Below are 20136 nucleotides of genomic sequence, written 5' to 3'. Positions count from 1 at the left end.
CAGACTGTCTAAGATCAAGTTTCATTCCTTCCATTTGTTGGCTATGAGACCTAGAGCAAGTTATTTAACCTCTCTCTGCATTGGTTTCCTCATCTGTAAAATGAGAACAACAGTAGCAACTGCCTAATAAAATTCTAGATTAGATAATATGAAGAAAGGTATCATAATGCCTAGTGTATAGTAAGTATCCTATAAACATTATCTGTTGCTATATACTCATTTAATGAGGATTTCTTAAATGTCTACTGGGAAACATTCAAGTGATGTATAAAATACAAGGTAATTAACATTTGTTGAGTATATAATCTGTGTCAGATATTATGCTGGGCACTTTACAGATTTAGGCAAGTGAAATAATCCATATTTTTCAGATGAAAAGCCTGAAGACAGAGAAATTAACTAACTTACCCCATGTTATATGGCTTTGTAACTATGATTTAATAAGATGATAATTACAGCAATCAAAATATAGAAGAGAATCTATTCTCAACCCCAATAGCTAGATTTCATTTTCCTGGGCATGAATCTTCCTGATTACCGGTGTCTGTATAAAAATTAATTGTAGTTGGATGTAAAGCAGGAATACTAACTCTTGAGGTGAGAGTGAAAGTAGAGCTGAAGCTACAGAACTATTACAAAATGGGAAGATTAACAGGATGGTAGTGTTTTGGATATATTTAAATCAAGAGCCTGAAGCTGTTACATCACTAATTAAAACGCTGTTGTAGTGATCTGGGTATAAGGCAATAATTTCTTTTTTTTAAATATGAAATTTATTGTCAAATTGGTTTCCATACAATACCCAGTGCTCATCCCAACAGGTGCCCTCGTCAATGCCCATCACCCACTTTCCCCTCCCTCCCACCCCCCACAACCCTCAGTTTATTCTCAGTTTTTAAGAGTCTCTTATGGTTAAGGAAATAATTTCTTAATTTGGGAGGAGCAGGATCACAGACCTCTTTAAGAATCTGATAAAAGCTATAGGCTATCTCCACACAGAGACCTGTAGATACACACCAAATTTTGAATATATAATTTGGTAGAATTCAGAAGCCACCTAAAACCTTCTTACAACAACTTCAGATTAAAAATCCCTAGGGGGCACCTGGGTGGCTCAGTTGGTTAAGCACCCAACTTTGGCTCAGGTCATCATGTCACTATTCATGAGTTTGAATTCTTCAGATTCTGTGTCTATTTTTCGGATTCTGTGTCTCCCTCTCTCTATTTCCCCTTCCTCTCTCTCAAAAATAAATAAAACATTAAAAAGTATTTTTAAAGAATCCCTAGAATCAGAAATGATCCAGACTCCAGAACCTGATCTGTTCTTTCAAAATCTAGTCCTCTGATACTCAAAGACAATGGAAATACAATGCCCCAACCCTGTTCCCTTGCCTCATGAGCATCTACCATGGCCCACTCAGTGTTTGTGGAAAACTGGATGTTTTGCAAAGATATTCATGATGGCCAGGATGAAACATCCAACTTCGAGTAGAGGAGACTGAAGGAAAGTGTGGGTGTGCACGTATTCACCCGAACGTGTACAGAGGGAAGCAACGGGTGTTTCCTTATCAACCTTTTAGTTGCCTTATCAACCTTTTGTCCATCCAGTACTCTGGTTAGGTATCCTCTCTCTGTTCACCTTGGACAACAAAAAGGCAACATCATTTACAATCACTTTTGTCCTCTGCTCAATGATTCTTCCCTCTCTTACATTGTTTCTCTGGGTTTCAGGGTCATGACTGGGCCTTGTCAGGGTGTGTGTGGGAGAACTACATATTTTTTTTGTAAAATTTGTCACTTTTATTTTTTCCCCAAAGAACTGTTCATCTAGAGATGAGGCCTGAATCCAAAGAAAAAAACACCAAAGCTCAAAACTGATCATGAAGAGACATCTCATGGTATGATAATGCAAAGACTCACCAGGGATAATCCATACCTGGAGAATTCTAGAATGTGATGATTCATCCAGAGTCCCAAGAAAACCATGACAGATTCTGGAATCAAGTTGCCTGGATCCACAGGAAAACTCTCATGCATGAGATGGAACATAATTAGAATGAACTTAAATGACAGTGTAGTCTAGACACAAACCTTGTGAGGGTCTTTTGTTTTGTTGTTGCTGTTTTGTTTGGCTTTGTTTTGTTTTGTTTTGTTTTTTTACAAACCTTGTTATATAAAAGAGTATGACATGAAGGAAAAGACTACAAACAAAACTCACACTTAACCCACCATAAGAAATGCTTTAATGTTAACTATACTGGAATTAAATTAAAAAAAAAAAAAGGGTCATGGTAAGCAGTCTGCATAGATGGCCCCAGTGGACCACATCTCCTGATATTTGTGCTTTTGTGTAGCCCTATTGAATCTCGATTGGTTTCTGACTTACTTTATCCAATAGAAATGCAAAAGAAGTGATGTTCTGGACTTCTGAGTCTAGGCATTAAGGTCTAGAAGCTTATGATTTTTTTACATTTTTGGAGTTCTGTAGAGGTTATACACACTCTTGGAGGCTACAAAAGCCCTTACATACCACCCATAAAGGGGTATTTGATATACCAAGGTGTTTAATAAAGGATTAATCTTACCCAAAGAAAGGTTTGGCCCTTTGGCTTGGCTCCTGGGAGATAATCTTATAAGTCCTTAGAATGTCCTTCCTGTGGGGTGCCTGGGTGGCGCAGTCAGTTGAGTGTTTGACTTCAGTTCAGGTCATGATCTCACAGTTCGTGAGTTTGAGCTCCACGTCAGGCTCTGTGCTGACAGCTCAGAGCCTGGAGCCTGCTTCGGATTCTGTGTCTCCCTCTCTCTCTGCTCCTCCCCTGCTCACACGCTGTCTCTCTCTCTCTCAAAAATAAATACAGATTTTTAAAAATTAAAAAAAAAAAAGAATGTCCTACCTGATAAGAGTTAGTCATCTAGAAGTGCCTCTAATGATTTCCTGAACCCCACGGTAATCTTGGGGACATCCTGAATTCATACTAGCTTTCTCCAGTCCAAGTCTCATAAGCGATTTCTACTATATTCTATTATATATGTTTCCTGATGTAGTCATGTTACAAATACATACTTATCTCAGGGCATTATCCAGGGCTGAAAAGTGGCCAGGAGGTTGTTTGAATGAGCAGGGGTAGAGCCAGGCTTACTAATGTGGCCACTGACTTCCATTGTTTTAGTTCAGAAAAAAGCCATTCTCTTTTCTGGGTTCTCTCCTTTTGGAACTCTTAATAGACAAATGTGAGAACTTCTTGATCTACTGTCCACATTTTCCTCTACATTCTAAATAATTTCTACATTCTAAATAATTTCTTCTGGTTTCCCTTGCAGTTTACTAAGTCTCTCTTCAGCTTTATCTAATATGCCATAAACCCATCTACTGAGTTTTTTATTTCAACAGTTACTTCCTCCTGGTGTTGTTTAACTCGTTCCTCTATCTGTTGTATTCACTGTAAAATGGGTGGTTAGATCTACAATACTGATTAGATTCAGATTACTTTTTACACATTATATTTCATAATCAGTGCTATATGCTTTCTTTCCTTTTACATCAAAAGATGTGTAATGTCTAATTGACTCATTTTTACTGATGATAAAATTAATTGATGGTTCAGGTAGTATTAGCCTTCTCTTTTTATTACAAAGTTCCACATTAATCTTTCAATGATTTTGTTAACATTGTTGATATTATTCATTATCCATTAGTTGTTGCAAAAAATGTTTTCCAATTCTGTCATTCCTTATGTATCAATTATTAGGTCATTCTGAAATGCACTGAAATCTGAAATCATATTTCATGATATATTGATTTCTTGTGTTTTTCAAATTATTGACTTGGTGCCCTAGGACTCTCCAAAAGCAACCAGAGGATTTATTTTTAAGTACCATTATGAACTCACAGATTTTTATATGTCTTATGATTTTCAATCCATTGCATTTATAATTCTTTTTAGCCTCACATAATCTCATATTAGTTCAGTGAATACTCCTTCAGGTTGGCTTTTGACCTGACCTAATTCATCTTTAATAGTTTCCTTGATTTCTGACACAACATGTCCCAAGTTTAACTCATACAGTTCTGCTCCAGATGTGAAGTCAGTCATTTTTCAAGGACCCTTGGTTTCTTTCAGGGAATGTGCTTGGTACTGACTGCTCCTAGGTTTGTAGGCTCTCTAAGAAAGACATTTTTTGAGAAAAATAAATCATGACTTCATACAATATTTCCAAATCGAATTTAAGACTACAAGGGTTGGGGTGCCTGAGTGGCTCAGTTGGTTGGGTGTACGACTCTTGGTTTTGGCTCAGGTCATGAACTCACAGTTCGTGAGTTCGAGCCCCACGCCAGGCTCTGCAGTGATAGTGTGGAGCCTGCTTGGGATTCTCTGTCTCCCTCTCTTTGCCCCTGTCCTGCTTGCTCTCTTCTCTCTCTAAAAATAAATAAATAAAATTTTTTAAAAAGACTGAAAGGCTTTTATTTTGCTTCTATGATTTTATTATGTTCTGAATTGTGCCCCCCACCATGTATGTATGTTGAAGCCCTAACTCCCAATGTGATGGTATTTGAAGGCAAGACCTTTAGGAGGTATTTAAGATTAAATGAGGTCATAAAAGGGTGGGGCCCCAATCCAATGAGATTAGTGTTCTTGTAGAAGAAAAAGAATACACTCTCTCTCGCTGTGCACACATACACAGAGGAAAGGCTATGTGAGGACATAGCAAGAAAGTGATCATCTGCAAGCCAGGAGAAGAGCTCTTACCAGAAATTGACCCTGACAGCTCCTCAATCTTAGACTTTTAGAGAAAATAAATTAATAAATTTAAATAAAAATAAATTAATAAATTAAAAATTAATTAATAAATAAAAGAACTATGAGAAAATAAATTTCTGTTGTCTATGCCATACTCACACACACACACTTACCTCCTCTCTGTCCCCTTGCCTCACATGACCAATTTCCCAATCACATCTCCAACCCATCTTCTCTCTTCCATTCCCACTGCTCCAATTTAGGTTTTCACCATCCCCTGAAAAAGCATCCAACCTCCAGTGTCTCCAACCTCTATTCTGCCTTCCACACTCCTACCACAATGATATTGAAAGCTACGGGGCGCCTGGGTGGCGCAGTTGGTTAAGCGTCCGACTTCAGCCAGGTCACGATCTCGCGGTCCGGGAGTTCGAGCCCTGCGTCAGGCTCTGGGCTGATGGCTCAGAGCCTGGAGCCTGTTTCCGATTCTGTGTGTCCCTCTCTCTCTGCCCCTCCCCCGTTCATGCTCTGTCTCGCTCTGTCTCTCTCTGTCCCAAAAATAAATAAACGTTGAAAAAAAAATTAAAAAAAAAAAAAAAAAAAGCTAGCTAAAGTATTCACATCTTTCAAAGGCTTCTTATCACTTAGAAGAAAAAGGGAGGCCCTAAACAAGAAATGCTTCCTAGATAGAGGCCTATCCCTGAGCAACTTCAATCCCTGCCTTTATTTTCCTAACCCTATATCCTGGTAGCATCAGACTCCTTCGCGTACTGTCTCTCAAACCTCAGCACCCCTGCACATGCTCTCCTTTCTGCCTCAAATGTCCTCCCCACATCCCATGTCCCTCCATTCTCAAGCTATAGACCCTGGCCAGGGGCTATGTATTGATCAAGTCTCCTCTCTCTGCAAAGTTACACACTCTTTTCTCAAGGTTCCCATTACCTCTGGTTGTTTTACTCACGGTTTTGTGGGCTTTTAGAGAGTGGGAGTCTTCTTCGATTCATCTTTTTGCCTAGCACAGAGTCTTAGAAATGTTCTATAACTATTTGCTAAGAAAGAAATGAGTGTTGGACAAACTAATGTATGGGTGAATTCTTATTTTCCCAGTCTTCTCTCACCAGTTGCTAAGATGTTTCAATGGTCAAAGACAATTGACCACACCCATATTTTGGTCTTCAAATTGTCTGTGCCAGTAGCCTATTGTTTTCTGTTTCTCTTAACTTCCTAAAACATTCTCAGTCCTCTTTTTATCTGAGAAGGCGTTATCAAGCAGTCTGCTCGTGGCCCATCTAACTCCTTCATAATTGTCACACATAAATATGTGCTGATACTGGACTTCTCTCCGTCTCACAGATATTGAAAAATAACACCTAAAATCATATTAGGCACAAAAACCTGCCGAAGTTTATCTTAAAAGCAGCTGTGGGGGTAGAATGCACTTAGTGTCCAATGTTTCAGTGTTTGATGAATGAATGAGGTTCCTCTGATTTGGAAGGCCTCGTCCAAGCCTGGGAGCTCAGCTTAAAAAGCGGAAACCGAACAGAATAGTTAAATGAAAGGCCGGAATACTCCACGTTCCAGCCGCCCACAGCGTGGAGAAAGAAGATGTACGTCTAGGGGCGCCTGGGGGGCTCAGTCGGTTAAGCGTCCGACTTCAGCTCAGGTCACGATCTCGCGGTCCGCGAGTTGGAGCCCCGCGTCGGGCTCTGGGCTGATGGCTCAGAGCCTGGAGCCTGCTTCCGATTCTGTGTCTCCCTCTCTCTCTCTGCCCCTCCCCCGTTCATGCTGTGTCTCTGTCTGTCTCAAAAATAAATAAACGTTAAAAAAAAATTAAAAGAAAAAAAGATGTACGTCTCCCCGGATGACCAGGGTCTACGGTTCTCTTTAAGGGGGAGTGGGCGGAGCCTTGCCCTTACGCCCGCTTATGGCTAAGGGGACACGCGGCCAATGAGAGGAGCGGTCCGAGGCGGAGCGACTTGCAAGGGACTGACGTCATCACGTTCCGACCGGCCCTCAGTAGGACACGCGCTGTGAAAGTAAATCCAGGAGGAGGTCGAGGTATGGGAGCTGCTGTTGCGGAGGGTGAACCCCGGGTTGCAAGGTGTCGTCGGGTTAGAGCCTGGAAGCAAGGGAAGTTGCCTGACCCCGGGGTTGTGCGGGGAGGGAGGATCAATCACCCCCAGCCTACCCCAGGCGGGTTGGACTCGGCATTAACTGATCAAGAAGGCAGCCCCAAGGCAAAGTCTCCTTAAGTGGGGAGGACACCCCGGCCGCTCCGCCAAGGCCTTGTGCGCTCGTGTGGCCAGACTGTGAGCCTCTGGGGAGACGCAAGCCAGCGGAAGGAAAGAAAGGGACGCCACTAAGAGCCCACGTTTATTCGCGCCATTTAGCGCCTTACAGGTTAAACTTTCAAAGCACTCCTGTGAGCAGACCCTGTTGTTATTCCCGTTTTGTACAGGGGGACACGGCGACTTAAGTTAAAATGACAGCTTTGTAAATAGTATAAAGATGGGAGGTTGGGTTAAGTAAATAGTGAAACGTGTAAGTATCTCTAAAGTGGTGATTCCAGAAGGTCAACAAAAACTGTTTCTGATCTTCAGCACTTCTAGTAACAGAATTCCTTTGGTGAGTCATAACAACCAGAATGTTAAACTTTGAAATTTGTTTTTCAGGTGATCAAAGCCACATAATGTCAGTAGTTCGTTCATCCGTCCATGCCAAATGGATCGTGGGGAAGGTGATTGGGACAGCAATGCAAAAAACAGCTAAAGTGAGGGTGACCAGGCTTGTTTTGGATCCCTACTTATTAAAGGTGAGGAATATCCCTGTTTTCAGAAGGCATTGATAAATCACCAACATGTTACAGGTTCTGAACAGAGAAACCATTCCCTGTCAGTACAGATGCACTGAGCGTCTGCTGATCTGTGGGTATAACAAAGTGAATTAATCGTGGTTCATTCTCAAATTCTGAGGACACATACAGTTAATTTCAACTCAGTCTGATAACTGATACAGTACTTCTGTGTGCAAAGTACTGGGAGCAGAAAGCAGGACAGCTGATTCTTTCTTTCCACATTGCTGAAAGAGAGCATCCTCAAAGACATTTGAGCTGAATCTCAGAAAGGCTTTTATCCAAAGGACCACATTTGGGGGAGTCATTTTGGCCATGGTAAGTGGTATATGGAAGTTCTTTTAGCCATTAAAGGGCATGACATTGTACAGGAACAACAAGTAGTTTGGCATGTTTGAGCCCAGAGCTTGATCCTGAGTAGGCATTGACTGTTGTTGAGTGAATACAAGAACAGTGGGAGCTGGGCTGAGAAAGGCCTTTTATGTAGTATTTTTGGATTTCATCCTATAAGCAAAGGAAAGACACACTTGGAAACATAAAGATAGAGATGAGGACAGGAGGTAAGGAAATAGGTAAGAAGGCTATTGCAAAAGTCTAGAATGGAAATGATAAGAACCTGAACAGTCCTTGAAGCAATTGCAATGCAGTGGGAAAAGATTTCGGAAAGAAGGGCCAGAGTCCTTGATTTGTCAGATGTGCAAGGGAGGGAGAGGAAAGTGCCAAGGACAGTTCTGCATTCAAGACTGGGCACACAGGTAGGTAGAAATGTTCTTTGTTATCTAGGATCAAAAACACAGGAGCAGAGGTGACAAGGTTAAGGGAAGGGGAGGCCAGATGAGTTAAGGAGAAGAATAAAGTTGTCTTTTATTAACAACAACACAGGAACAAGCTGAAGAGTGACGACAGCCTTATCATTGGCCTGAGTCAGGAGACCTTAGTGTGAATATTGACTGTTGTTTACTAGCTGTGCACATTACCTAACTCCAGAGCCTGTTTTCTCATTTGTAAAATGAGAGCACCTTCTGCAGCAAGGTTGTTATGAGCATCTGTGGCTTGTTTGCAGTACTTCGAGCCAGGCATGGAGCTAAGTGTGGTGTGTATATTTAGAACATTTAATTATCTGGATAACTTTAGAGATGCAGATAGTGGAGCCTCATTTTAGGTTGTGAACAAAACTAAGCCTGGAGTGATTCAGTGACTGTGCCAAATCACACAGCTAGTAGTGAGAGTAGCATGTTCATAAGGCTGGAGAGAAGGCTCCACTAGGAAGGAAGAGTTTAAATAGTATAGAGAAGGATGATGATTAATAGACAAAGATACTGAAGGTAATAGGCTGGAGAGCTCAGGCACATGATCCACTCTGGGAAAGTCATTGCTATTTTCTAGAAGTTAAGCAGTTAATTTTTGTATTGGAACCCTCCTGAGTGTATTATCTTTTTTTCCCAAGTCCCAGCTTGTTTTCTGTGCATTACTTTTTATATTCTATGCTGCGTTGTCAGATCACAGATGGGAACTACCGATTTGTTCCTACTTCTCTCAACAGTATTTTAATAAACGAAAAACCTACTTTGCTCATGATGCTCTTCAGCAGTGCACAGTTGGGGATATCGTGCTTCTCAAAGCTCTACCTGTCCCACGAACAAAGCATGTGAAACATGAACTGGCCGAGATCGTTTTCAAAGTTGGACAAGTCATAGATCCAGTGACCGGAAAACCCTGTGCAGGAACTACCTACCTGGAAAGCCCAGTCAGCTTGGAAACTACCCGCTTAACCAAAAACCTGGAAGAACTGAATAGCTCTTTAGCACAGTGAAGGACGATTGGAAGGAGACAAAGGGAAAGATTTATAAGTTTGCTTTACAGAAAAAGAAATTTTTCTAAATTTCATTACAAACTGTCCAATTTCTCTTCTGGTATTTATGGAATAGCTAAAAGTAAATGAAGTAAAGGCCTTGTTAAAATTTTTCATGAGTGTAAGGTCATGTTTGAAATTTCCTTTTCATTGAACATACTTTCCTCTTACAGGAAGTGTACCTAGTAATCCCCTGCATGGTTTTGTAAGCTCACTTTTTTAGAAGGTGTATCTTTTTTTTTTTTTTTTTTTTTTTCCATTCAAAGGAATCTTGAATTTATCTTAGAACCCTTATTTGGGGAGGAAAATACCTTTTGATATCTTAAAACAGAAGACTGCATTAAGTGAATATTTATTTTTGGTGGTATATATTTGAAACTAATTTGAAATTTTTTTTTTGTTTGTTTTTTGTTTTTTAATGTTTATTACTTTTGAGAGAGAGAAAGACAGAGAGCAAGCAGGAAAGGGGCAGAGAGACACAGAATCCAAAGCAGGCTCCAGGCTGTGAGCTGCCAGCACAGAGCCTGACCTGGGGCTTGAACTCATGAATGGTGAGATCATGACCTGAGCTGAAGTTGGCTGCTTAACCGACTGAGCCATCCCAGTGACCCTGAAATTATTTCTTTGATTTAACCAATTACAAATGGAAATAATCAGCAGTCTGGTTGGGGTCAGACCTTATAATAAGAATGTCGACACATAGAAAATAAAACTTGAAAATTCTGTGTCACTTTTCTTTCATCCTGTATTCTAGAGTGTATTAAATAGGAGTGGATTCATAAAATCTGATACATTGATGAAATTGTAGAGTTCTTCATACTGTGCATTTGAGTTGGAGAGTTTGAGTTCTGTTGCTGTTTATTAATAAACTATGAACCTAGATTTTGACCTGAAGAAACATTGAGTTACATATTCCAGTTTCCTGGCTCCTAGGAAGAGATTTGGAGCATATTTCAGTTTCAACTAATACATGTATTATACAAGTACAGAGTTTCAGCAGTAACCACAAGCACTGCCTATCCTCTCAGTGCTCATAATCTAGTAGGGGAGGTTATGTACAGCTGCCTTCATAGCAGAGAAGCACATGGGTGGGGGGGAAATGACGACAACTTCCCAGAAGAGACTAGATGGTGCTAGAACTGAATCTTAACAGTTTCCGGGCTAGTAGATAAGGGTTGTGGAAAGGGCATTCCAGGTAGAGGGAAGAATGTAAAATCCCAAAACTATGAGAAGAAGCAGCATAACCAAGGGGTTCTGCAAGCCGATGAGGACTGCTTGGGACACTTTGAACATGAGTGGGGTTCAGGTAAAGAAACAGGTGGAAATTATACTGTAAGTGGTGGCAGGTTACATTTTTAAAAGAGTATGATATAATTACATAATGAACTGTAAGGGGAAAGATTAGAGGGAAAGAGACCTGTTCAAAGACTGGTCCTAAGACAAACTGAGTAGGGTGAGGAAAAGAGGTTGGATAAATGATGTTCCAAAGTAGAACTCTCAGAGCTTGATACCAGGAGAGTGAGCAAAAGGGAATCATCTAAGAGTGTCTAGGTCTCTGACAGGTGAAGTTAATGTGGGTTCCACCTTGCACCTGTACAAGCCATCGCAAAAACCTCAAATATTTAAAATGCTTACATATACTCTACTTTTTTTGAGAGAGAATTTTAAGCACGCTCCATGCTCACCGTGGAGCCTGACGTAGGGATCAATCCCATGACCCTGGGATCATGACCTTAGCCGAAATCAACTGACTAAGCCACCCAGGCATCCCTCTTAAGATATTTTTCCTAATAATCTTGGTGTAAAACTTATGCTCCAGGAAGATGCCCAATATTTCTTCTATGACATATACACCTGTGAGCTTCTATGACAGCTATACACCTGTGAGATAAAAGTACATGTCCCCAGGGGCGCCTGGGTGGCGCAGTCGGTTAAGCGTCCGACTTCAGCCAGGTCACGATCTCGCGGTCCGGGAGTTCCAGCCCCGCGTCAGGCTCTGGGCTGATGGCTCAGAGCCTGGAGCCTGTTTCCGATTCTGTGTCTCCCTCTCTCTCTGCCCCTCCCCCGTTCATGCTCTGTCTCTCTCTGTCCCAAAAATAAATAAACGTTGAAAAAAAAATTAAAAAAAAAAAAAAAAGTACATGTCCCCAGTAAAAAATATTGGAAGATAACAGTGGAGAAGAAAAATGCAGAATAAGTGGCCTAATACTAAATAGCACAAAAGCAAGGTCGACCAAGAAATATTTACCAAGTTTACATTTCAGGAAAATACATTTAAAAGCATTCATCTCTTAAAAAAAAAAAAAAAAAGCTGAGAAGTTGGGAGAATGTGTGAGAAAGTCACAAGGGCACAATGACACCACAGGCTTAAAGAGGCTTCCCTCCTACTGTGGAGGATTGGGACATGTCCTTTCTGCCCTGGGGAAAGCTCCCTTTTGGGTCTAAGTGTCTACAGGCTCACTAATCATAAGCCTGTTGCTCAGCCACATAGCCTCTGGACTCCTGTCCCCTGTCCCTTGGCCTCCTTTCCACTGGCCTCCAAGAGACCCATATCTCCCTGATCTGGAGCAAATCCTTGTTGTCTCTCCTCCATCCACAGGACCCCTTTTTAATCCTTCCTGGTGGTTCCTTGCCATATTAACATGTTCAAATATTCCCCAGTCAGAAAACTGCACCCCTTAAGCTCCAATGCTTCCTTTGCCTCCAAGATTACTAGCTTCAGAGAACCCCTCAGACCAAAAGCCCAGTTGCTGCCCTGTCCCCTCCTGCCAGGGTAACAGACCTCCCAGGTACCCACCCATCCTGAGGACATTTCCCTCTTGGCCTCTGCAGATTCTTGCACAGTGCTCCCCTTAGTGGCTGGGGTCTCTCCTCCCTGTTTCTCCCCCTTCTCTCACTGTCTAGCTCCCTTTCTGCCTACCTTGTCTCGGTTGCAGTTTTCAAGGTTACATTTGCGGCTCTTTTACTCAGGATACACTTTCCCTAAACAGTGCCACCCGACCCACGCCTTTGTTTAAGTTGTTTTCTTGACCGGAGATATCCTCCCTTCCACTGGTCAACTCTTCCTTTGGGACCGCGCTATCGTGCCAGGAACTCGGCTCTGTCCTCCGCTTCACAGCCACCGCCGGTTACAGTCTCGCCTGTCCGTGTCCCCTTCCCGTCTGGTGAACCTCTTCATTTCAACACTTGACACACTGGAGCCAATTATTTCACATCCTGCCCCACTAGACTGAGTCGGCTTGACGACTGAGACGCGACGAGGGCCCATCAGTGTTGATATGAACAGGGAACAGGAACAATGTAGTCCCGAGACCACCAGATAACTTGAGTATGTTTTCATCTAGAATGTTTTTATTAAAGCGTTGCTTTGGGTTTGTTTTCGGTTTGAAAGGCAATGTATTTACATGGTACAAAGTTCAAAAGGTATTGGGGAGAAGCCTGAACTCAGTGTTACTCTTTTCTTGTGGATCTTTCCATGTACATTAAAGCCTTGCCCATGGTCCTCTAGCGCTGGACATTCAGCTCCTTTCGCTGGTGATTGTCTCGTAAAGCAGTCCTTTTCGCCTTCGCGCTCCTTTCTCGCAGCTGCAGGACCTCCTCGCGCCGGGACCGTGGGCCCTACTTCCTCTGGCGGCGGCGCCTGGCGCTGCGGCGGCCGCGCGCCCCGCCCCGCCCCAGCCTCGGCGGGCCTGGCCGGGGGAGGGGTCGCGGCGGCGGCGTCAGCGGCGGCCCGGGCGGTGGGAGCCCAGGCGCCAGAGCAAGATGGCGGCGCGAGTACTGCACGCCCGCGGAGCGGCTTGGGTCGGCGGTCTCCTGCGGCGGGCCCCCCCCTGCAGCCTCCTGCCAGTGCTCCGGTGAGCAGCGCCGCCCTTTCCGGGAGCGGCCGGGGAGGGGCCGCCGCGGGGCAGAGGGCGCGGGGTCCCCGGCACGGGTCTCCGCCCCGGCCCGGCAGCGCTCCCTCGGGGCAGAGCCGCAGGGGTTGCGGGGCGGCAGGGGCCGAGGCCGCTGTCGGCCGGGCCGGGCCAGGCGGGGGAGCCTTGGCGGAGTCAGAGCGCTTTCCCGGCGGGCCGGGCTCAAGGTCACGGCGGGGACGGCGCTCGGCGCCAAGGCCACGTCCGCCTGCCGTGCGGGCTCGGCCTTCGGGACCTTGACCCTGCGCGACCCGCGCGGTGGCGGAGGGCTGGCGCGCGGCTGAGGCTCCAGGCCCTGGACTCGGCCTCCGGCTTCTCGCGGGCGCCCAGAGAACGCTACGTGCCCGCGCAAAGCCTTGATGTCCGCATCTGCAAATGGCAGTAGAGATACTACTCACCTCTTTCTTAGGTTGTGAAGAACTAAAATAACGCGTTGTCCCGTCTGAACCTTCAGTGAAGCACAGGGGGAGTGGTGGGGAGGTCTCAGTGCTACGAACAGCCTTTGACTTGGGTTGAAAAGTAGGTAACGGATCAAAAAGTATGAACAGTTACCAGCGCTAAATAGGCGTTGGGTTCAAGTTTACACGTTTTTTCCTAACCTCATTGGATTAAGTATTCGGTTTGCTGAATTCATGCCTTTGATGTATCCATGTCCTATAGTCCATGTTCAGAAACCAAGCTCATAACTAATTTATACGTAGATTTGCTTTATTGTTTTCTTTACATTGGATAATTTAAACGTTTTCTGTTTGTGGTTAAATAATGAGCCTCTAGAAAATTCAGTTGTCAGTAAAGGAACTGCATGTTTGTTAAACTCTTACTGTGGGCCAGAGAGCTTATTTAATTTAACCCTAGTAGCAATTTTAAGAAGTAGCAGGATCTGCATTTTGCAGATGAGATGGAACCTCAAAGCAGGTGAGACACCTAGCTAGAAAAGGCATTTGACCTCAAGTTTGTCAGGCTTCAGGCTCAGCACCCTTCTTAGGACTGATGCCCAACTTGTATTTCCAAATTTGATGTTTATGTTTCCAGTTTGATTAACAAATCAACCTCCTTTTTTCTGTTGCTGAGCATCTACTGTGTGTCTTTTTTTTTTTTTTTCCACACAGGTGATATGAGCCTGTGAAATTCATATTTTCTTCTTTCCAAAAAAGACCTCTGAGGCTGAATGTATTCACCCAAAAGACTCTAAATACTCTACTACTCTTGGACACTAAAGTGCCCAAGGTCACAAAGCTAGTAAACTGGAGATTTGGACCTGGGTCTGTCCAGTACCCCCACGTCCTGCTGGGGCCGAATGCTTTTGAATCTAAAGTCCTTATCTCTGTCCAGCCTGTTGGCTCTGGGATTACTTTCTCAAGCCCCCTGTACCGTTGGACCACTGCCCCTTCCTGGGTGCTAATCTGCCTCAACTGTAGGTGTTCTTTAGGACTCAATGTAGACCCAGTTGATTCATTTATTGTACAAATACTGAATGTAAATGATGTCTTTGAAGTCTTGTGAAACTCAACATAATAGCCATGGTCACTGTCTCCAGGAGGCCATGGCAGAGGTAAAAACTCATAGAGACTTACAGATTGAGGTAGGTGGTATGAGAGAAGATCAAGGAACCTACTACATGAGATCATGGAGGGCCTCCCCAAGAATGTGACGTTAAGCTGACATTTGAAGGGTCAGTGTGCAGCAAAGCCCTGACTGGGAAGGATGAAGGCATACTGGGAAACTCCAGAAAAGTCAAGGAAGTGAGGAGCCCAGGAGTGAAGGGAAGAGTGACTAGAGGACAGGTGGCAAGGAGCAGGAGCTGGATAATTCCAGGTCTCACAAGCCATTTTAGAGAAATTGGATTTTATTCTGAGCACCATGGAAACCATTTAAAGATATAAATTCTAGTGTGACATGATCTGCTCTGTGTTTTTAAAATATTAGTCTGGGGGCACCTGGGTGACTCAGTTGGTTAAGTGTCCGACTTGGCCTCCTGGTTCTTGAGTTCAAGCTCCACATTGGACTCTGCTGACAGCTCAGAGCCTGGAGCCTGCTTCGGATTCTGTGTCTCCCTCTCTGCCCCTTCCCCACTGGCGCTCTGTCTCTCTCTCAAAAATAAATAAACATTAAAATTTTTTAAATAAATAAATAAAAAATATCAGTCTGATTTTGGAAAGGAGACAGAATCATAGGTAATGGCTAACTGGTCAGATGCTGGTGCCATTTATGGAAAGTCATTTGTTCCATAAGCATATGAGTGCCTACCGTATGCTGGGCGCTGTTGGGAAATATCAGTGAATAAGGTCCTTGCCATCTGGGAGCTTGCTCCTAATTCAGAGAAGGAAGAACAGTTGTATGGTGTGGAGGGGGGAATCCAGAGCACTTTTCAACCTGGTAAAGTTTGAGATGGCTGTGAGCTATTCAAATGGAAAGGCAGTTGGCCTGTTTGATCTATAGGACTCCTCAAAGGAGATGTCTGGACTACAGGTTACATTTGGGAGCTGCTGGTATATAGGAATGCTAAAAGTTGATAGATCCATGGGTTTCATTATACTGCTTTGCATTTAATTGAAATTTTTCATATAGAACATTTTTTAAACCCATAGGAATGGATGAGGTTGCTTGCAGAGAGAGTGTGGATAGAGAAGGGGTTGAGAAGCAGGCCTGAGATGTGTTCACAGGCTAGATGTAGGAAGAGGCAGCAAGGGAGACTGGGAGAGAGCAGCCAGTGAGGGCACTTTGTGGCAGTGCCCAGGGGGAGGTATTTCAAGGAGGGAGCTGGCAACTGTGCCAGATGCTGCTAAAAAGTTAAGATGACAGAAAACTGGATTTGACAACAGGGGTCTGTGGGTGACCTTACAAGAGGGGTTTCAGAAGGGAAGGAGGAGTCTTCCCAGGAGACTATCTTGCCAGCACCTCTTCTCTGCTCAGTGCCAGGCCTGGGGTCTCATTTGCTTAGTGGACATTGCACGAGTATCCTACAGGTGCTTGGGTTGCTTATGCACCTAAAATTGAACTCCTCTTCCTCCTGTAGAGCTTGCTCCTTCTGGGTTCTCTCTCCAGTAGTGGCACATCTTCCCTGTAGTGGCCCCAAGCCCACCCCCTCCTGCTCTCTCCCATCTAGCCAGCTACAGGATCTGTCAGTTCTCCCTGCAGTGTGTCTTCACTCTACCTTCTCTCCCACCACTCCCCTCACTTAACTGGTGGCAACACTTGTCTGGAGTCCTGTGAAGGAAGGGTAAGGTCTCGAACCTGTTGGTGAAGGGGACAACTGAAGAATTCTGTGCAGAACTTTTTCCTGTTAGAAAGTTCTGACTTGAACCTTGACTGGATCCCAGTGCCTCTTTTTCCCATACCACCCCACCCCACCCCACCCCTGCCAAGAAAAACTGTAAAAGACATTTTGGGAACAGTTGGGGACAGTTTAATATGGAGTGGATATTAGAATTATTCTTTTCCTCAGATGTGAAAATCATATCATGGTTTTGTCTTTGTTCTTAGGAGGTGCATGCTGAAGTTTTAGGAATAAAGTGTCATAATGTCTGTACTCTACTTTCAAATGGTTTGGTAAAAATAAAGCAAATATGTATAGAGAGAAACACTTAAAATTGATAAAATGTTCATCATTCTTTCATCTAAATGCAGGGTATAGAGGCCTTCATTATACTGTCCCTTCATCTCTGTGTTTGAAGTTTTTAAAAATGAAGAGAATAGCTCTCTGTAGCAGCAGTGTGGAAGACAGGTTTATTGGGGTGGCAGGAGGCTTGGTGGTGAGTAGAGGAGTGACATTGTTACTACTTTAATGCTCGACTCTTCTTTGAATCAGGCCCTTCAGCTTCCTCTCTCCTCTTCATCTCTGGCTATATTCACAAACTCCTGGCTTTGGCAGGTATAGGTCTACTTCCTCTCATGGGTGTCTATCTACCTGACAAGTGTTCCTCATCTTTCAGGGCTTCAGTTCAACAAGTACTCGTTCAGAGTATTGGTTCATCTCTCCCCCGACCTCTGCCCCCACCCTTGTCACAACCACCACCTTATGTGGCCATCAAGGAGCTTATCTCATGTTGGGCTGTGATCATGGTTGTCTGTCTGCTCCCACTGACAAGTAGCTCTGTGAAGTCAGGGCCAGGTTTATTCATCTTTATATCCTTGGCCTGGCTTGGCATATGCAGCACACAGTCAGTAGATATTTGGTGTTCAAATGAATGAAGTCCATTTCACCACTGCTGCCTCATCCTGTGGTCTCAGCGCTAAATGTATTTCCCATCTATGGTTTGCTCCAACTAAACCACAACACTGTCTGTCTAGATACCTAGTCAGGGCCTGTGCCTTCTCCTTTTCACCTCAGGAATATCTTTTTAAATTTTTTTTTTTTTCAACGTTTTTTATTTATTTTTGGGACAGAGAGAAACAGAGCATGAACGGGGGAGGGGCAGAGAGAGAGGGAGACACAGCATCGGAAACAGGCTCCAGGCTCCGAGCCATCAGCCCAGAGCCTGACGCGGGGCTCGAACTCACGGACCGCGAGATCGTGACCTGGCTGAAGTCGGACGCTTAACCGACTGCGCCACCCAGGCGCCCCAAGGAATATCTTTTGAAGATATTCCTTCCCCTTCATCCCCACTGCCTACATCATAGCCTAGAACCATCTTTTAGGCTATCTGGTGAGTATTGAATGCCTCCTGTGTGCCTGGCACTGCTGGCCTTGATAACCAGCAGAAAGCCCAGGAGCCACGCTCCCTGCCTTTATTGCTGCAGTCCACCTGCCACACCACTGCCAGGCTGCTTTATACACCTTGATCTTTTTTTGAAAACTTGCTAGCATCTTACCATGTACCAGGTAGAATCCAGCTAATGGGCATGGTGTACAAGGGCCTGACCCCACAGCCCCGCCCTTGCCTTCCCACTCTTTCTCTCACTGTCCTCCACACCCTGTTCTCCTGCCTTACCAAGCTCTGCTGTTCCGGAAATATGTCATCCAGTTTCATGACTCCGTGCCCCTGGACATGCTGTCCCTTTTGACTGGAATTACCGCCTGCCTCGTCCACCTGTCTGTGTGGTCCTCCAAGACAGAGCCAGAATGTCTCTGCTGGAGTTCCTCCACTCCTCACAGGCCAAGCCAGTGGTTCATTCCCACAGCATGTGTGTGTGTAAATCTGCGGTATCTGAGACCAGTCTGGGTGTTTACTGTGTTTTTCCTATGAGACTAAATAGGTGAGGCATCTGGCTCATCTTTACATCCACAGAGTCTGGCAAATAATGCTAATTCTATTTAAAGTCTGATGTTTTGGGGGGTGCCTGGCTGGCTCAGTCAGTAGAGCTTGCAACTCCTGATCTTGAGTAATTTCCAGTACCATGTTGGGTGTAGAGATCACTTAAAAATAAAATCTTTGGAAAAAAATGATAAAAATAAAGTCTAATGTTTTGTAGAACGTGCTGCCCCTACCCCACCCTCTGTTAAGTGCCACACAACAGATGTATGATGTTATAAAGACTACTGATCGTGCAGTTTGTCATTCTCAGTAAAGAACCCTAGCCCGGATCCTATCACCCTGACAGCTGTTGGCATAGCTCCTTCTACTCCTTTCCGTGATTCAGCTTGGACAGCTAGATGGACCGGGCACACTGGCAACTTTGGTCACCTGACACTGAAAAGATTCCCGAGTTTGACAATCAACTGGGGGTAATGGCGGACTGGACTGAACTGTTTTTCATTTGTCAAGACAGTTGCTACCCAAGCTGACAAACAGATACCCTCAGGTTCTTGTGTGTGTCCCATGATGCTGACTATTTCTTAGGCTTATCTTTATATTACAGTGTTTTCATGTCCCTTACCTCATTTTACCCATCTTAAAGTAAATCTCTTTGGTGTTATTAAAACCTGGGAGAATGCTCAGCTGGGGAGATTTATGTTTGGGAGACATCCCTTATTAGTGAGAATATTTTGAACTTTATAGTTAGATCATATTTTCATTTTCATATTTACATCATATTTTCATAGGTTTATATTTTCATTTTGCTACTTCTTAGCTCACGTCATTTAACCTCTCTGAGCCAAGCTTTAAAATGAGCTAATACTTACCTTGCTAGACTGTACTGAAGATTGAATGAGATGACATAGACAAGCTGCCTAATTCAGTGCCTAACAGGAAGTATGAATTTATTAATTTGTAATTCCCTTTCATTCTAAAGAAGAGGAACAAAATTATTTTGGGATTTTCCCCTTCCAGATTTAATTTGCTAATAATTCTGTATCATGCTTTCTTATTTTTAAAGTATTAAATGCCATAGAAATTAAATATCTATATGTACACATGATAATGCATGTCTATGCATTTCTGGAAGGACCCATTAAAAACTGTTAGTAGTGGTTGCTTAGGTGAATATTTGTTATTTTAAATGAAATTCCCTAATGCTGATATTTTTAGAAACTTTCATTGTACCCCTTTCTTAATTATTCATAATAGTTTTTCCTAAGCTCTTAACATTTATTTAATACCCCCAAAACTTTGTAAACACTGTTTCTGTCTAGTGAACTTAAAATCTAAAATAAAGAAAAAACAGGAATTATATAGTCTCATTAACAAATCTTAAAACTTTCTCCTTTTTGTATCATTAATTTTAATGCTAGCCATTGTATTCATGATACTATTTAGCAAATATCCCAAAATGTGATATGTTTGAAACACTTTAAACAAATTGACAAATGTTTTCATTTTTATTGACATAAGTTTTACCATGACTGTTTGGAGAATTGCCTTCTTCAGAATTTATTTATATAATCTAATAGTTTTATATATAATT

The 20136-nt window shown here is 43.4% G+C and overlaps 2 protein-coding genes across 3 annotated transcripts in view; both read left to right on the top strand.

Annotated features, from left to right (window-relative positions):
• Window positions 1-6655: 6655 nt before the first annotated feature.
• Window positions 6656-10169, top strand: MRPS17 (mitochondrial ribosomal protein S17). 2 transcript variants are annotated; one of them, XM_025923364.2, is made up of 3 exons: window positions 6656-6794; window positions 7409-7548; window positions 9131-10169. In XM_025923364.2, the coding sequence occupies exons 2-3, from the start codon at window positions 7426-7428 to the stop codon at window positions 9398-9400; spliced, it is 393 nt and encodes a 130-aa protein (XP_025779149.1). In that variant the 5' UTR covers window positions 6656-6794; window positions 7409-7425; the 3' UTR covers window positions 9401-10169. The 2 variants fall into 2 exon arrangements, with proteins under 2 accessions (XP_025779149.1, XP_086548222.1); XM_086692096.1 differs by lacking the exon at window positions 6656-6794 and adding an exon at window positions 6814-6837.
• Window positions 10170-13129: 2960 nt separating this feature from the next.
• NIPSNAP2 (nipsnap homolog 2) overlaps window positions 13130-20136 on the top strand; it is a 38107-nt gene continuing 31100 nt past the window's right edge. The window contains exon 1 of the mRNA XM_025923212.2: window positions 13130-13293. Coding sequence (XP_025778997.1) covers window positions 13202-13293 — 92 coding nt within the window. The 5' untranslated portion in view covers window positions 13130-13201. The remainder of the gene's footprint in view (window positions 13294-20136) is intronic.

Source organism: Puma concolor, chromosome E3, assembly GCF_028749965.1.
Source record: "Puma concolor isolate L17-30 chromosome E3, mPumCon1.1.hap2, whole genome shotgun sequence".
Classification (NCBI taxonomy): domain Eukaryota; kingdom Metazoa; phylum Chordata; class Mammalia; order Carnivora; family Felidae; genus Puma; species Puma concolor.
This window is presented reverse-complemented; position numbering and strand designations above follow the sequence as displayed.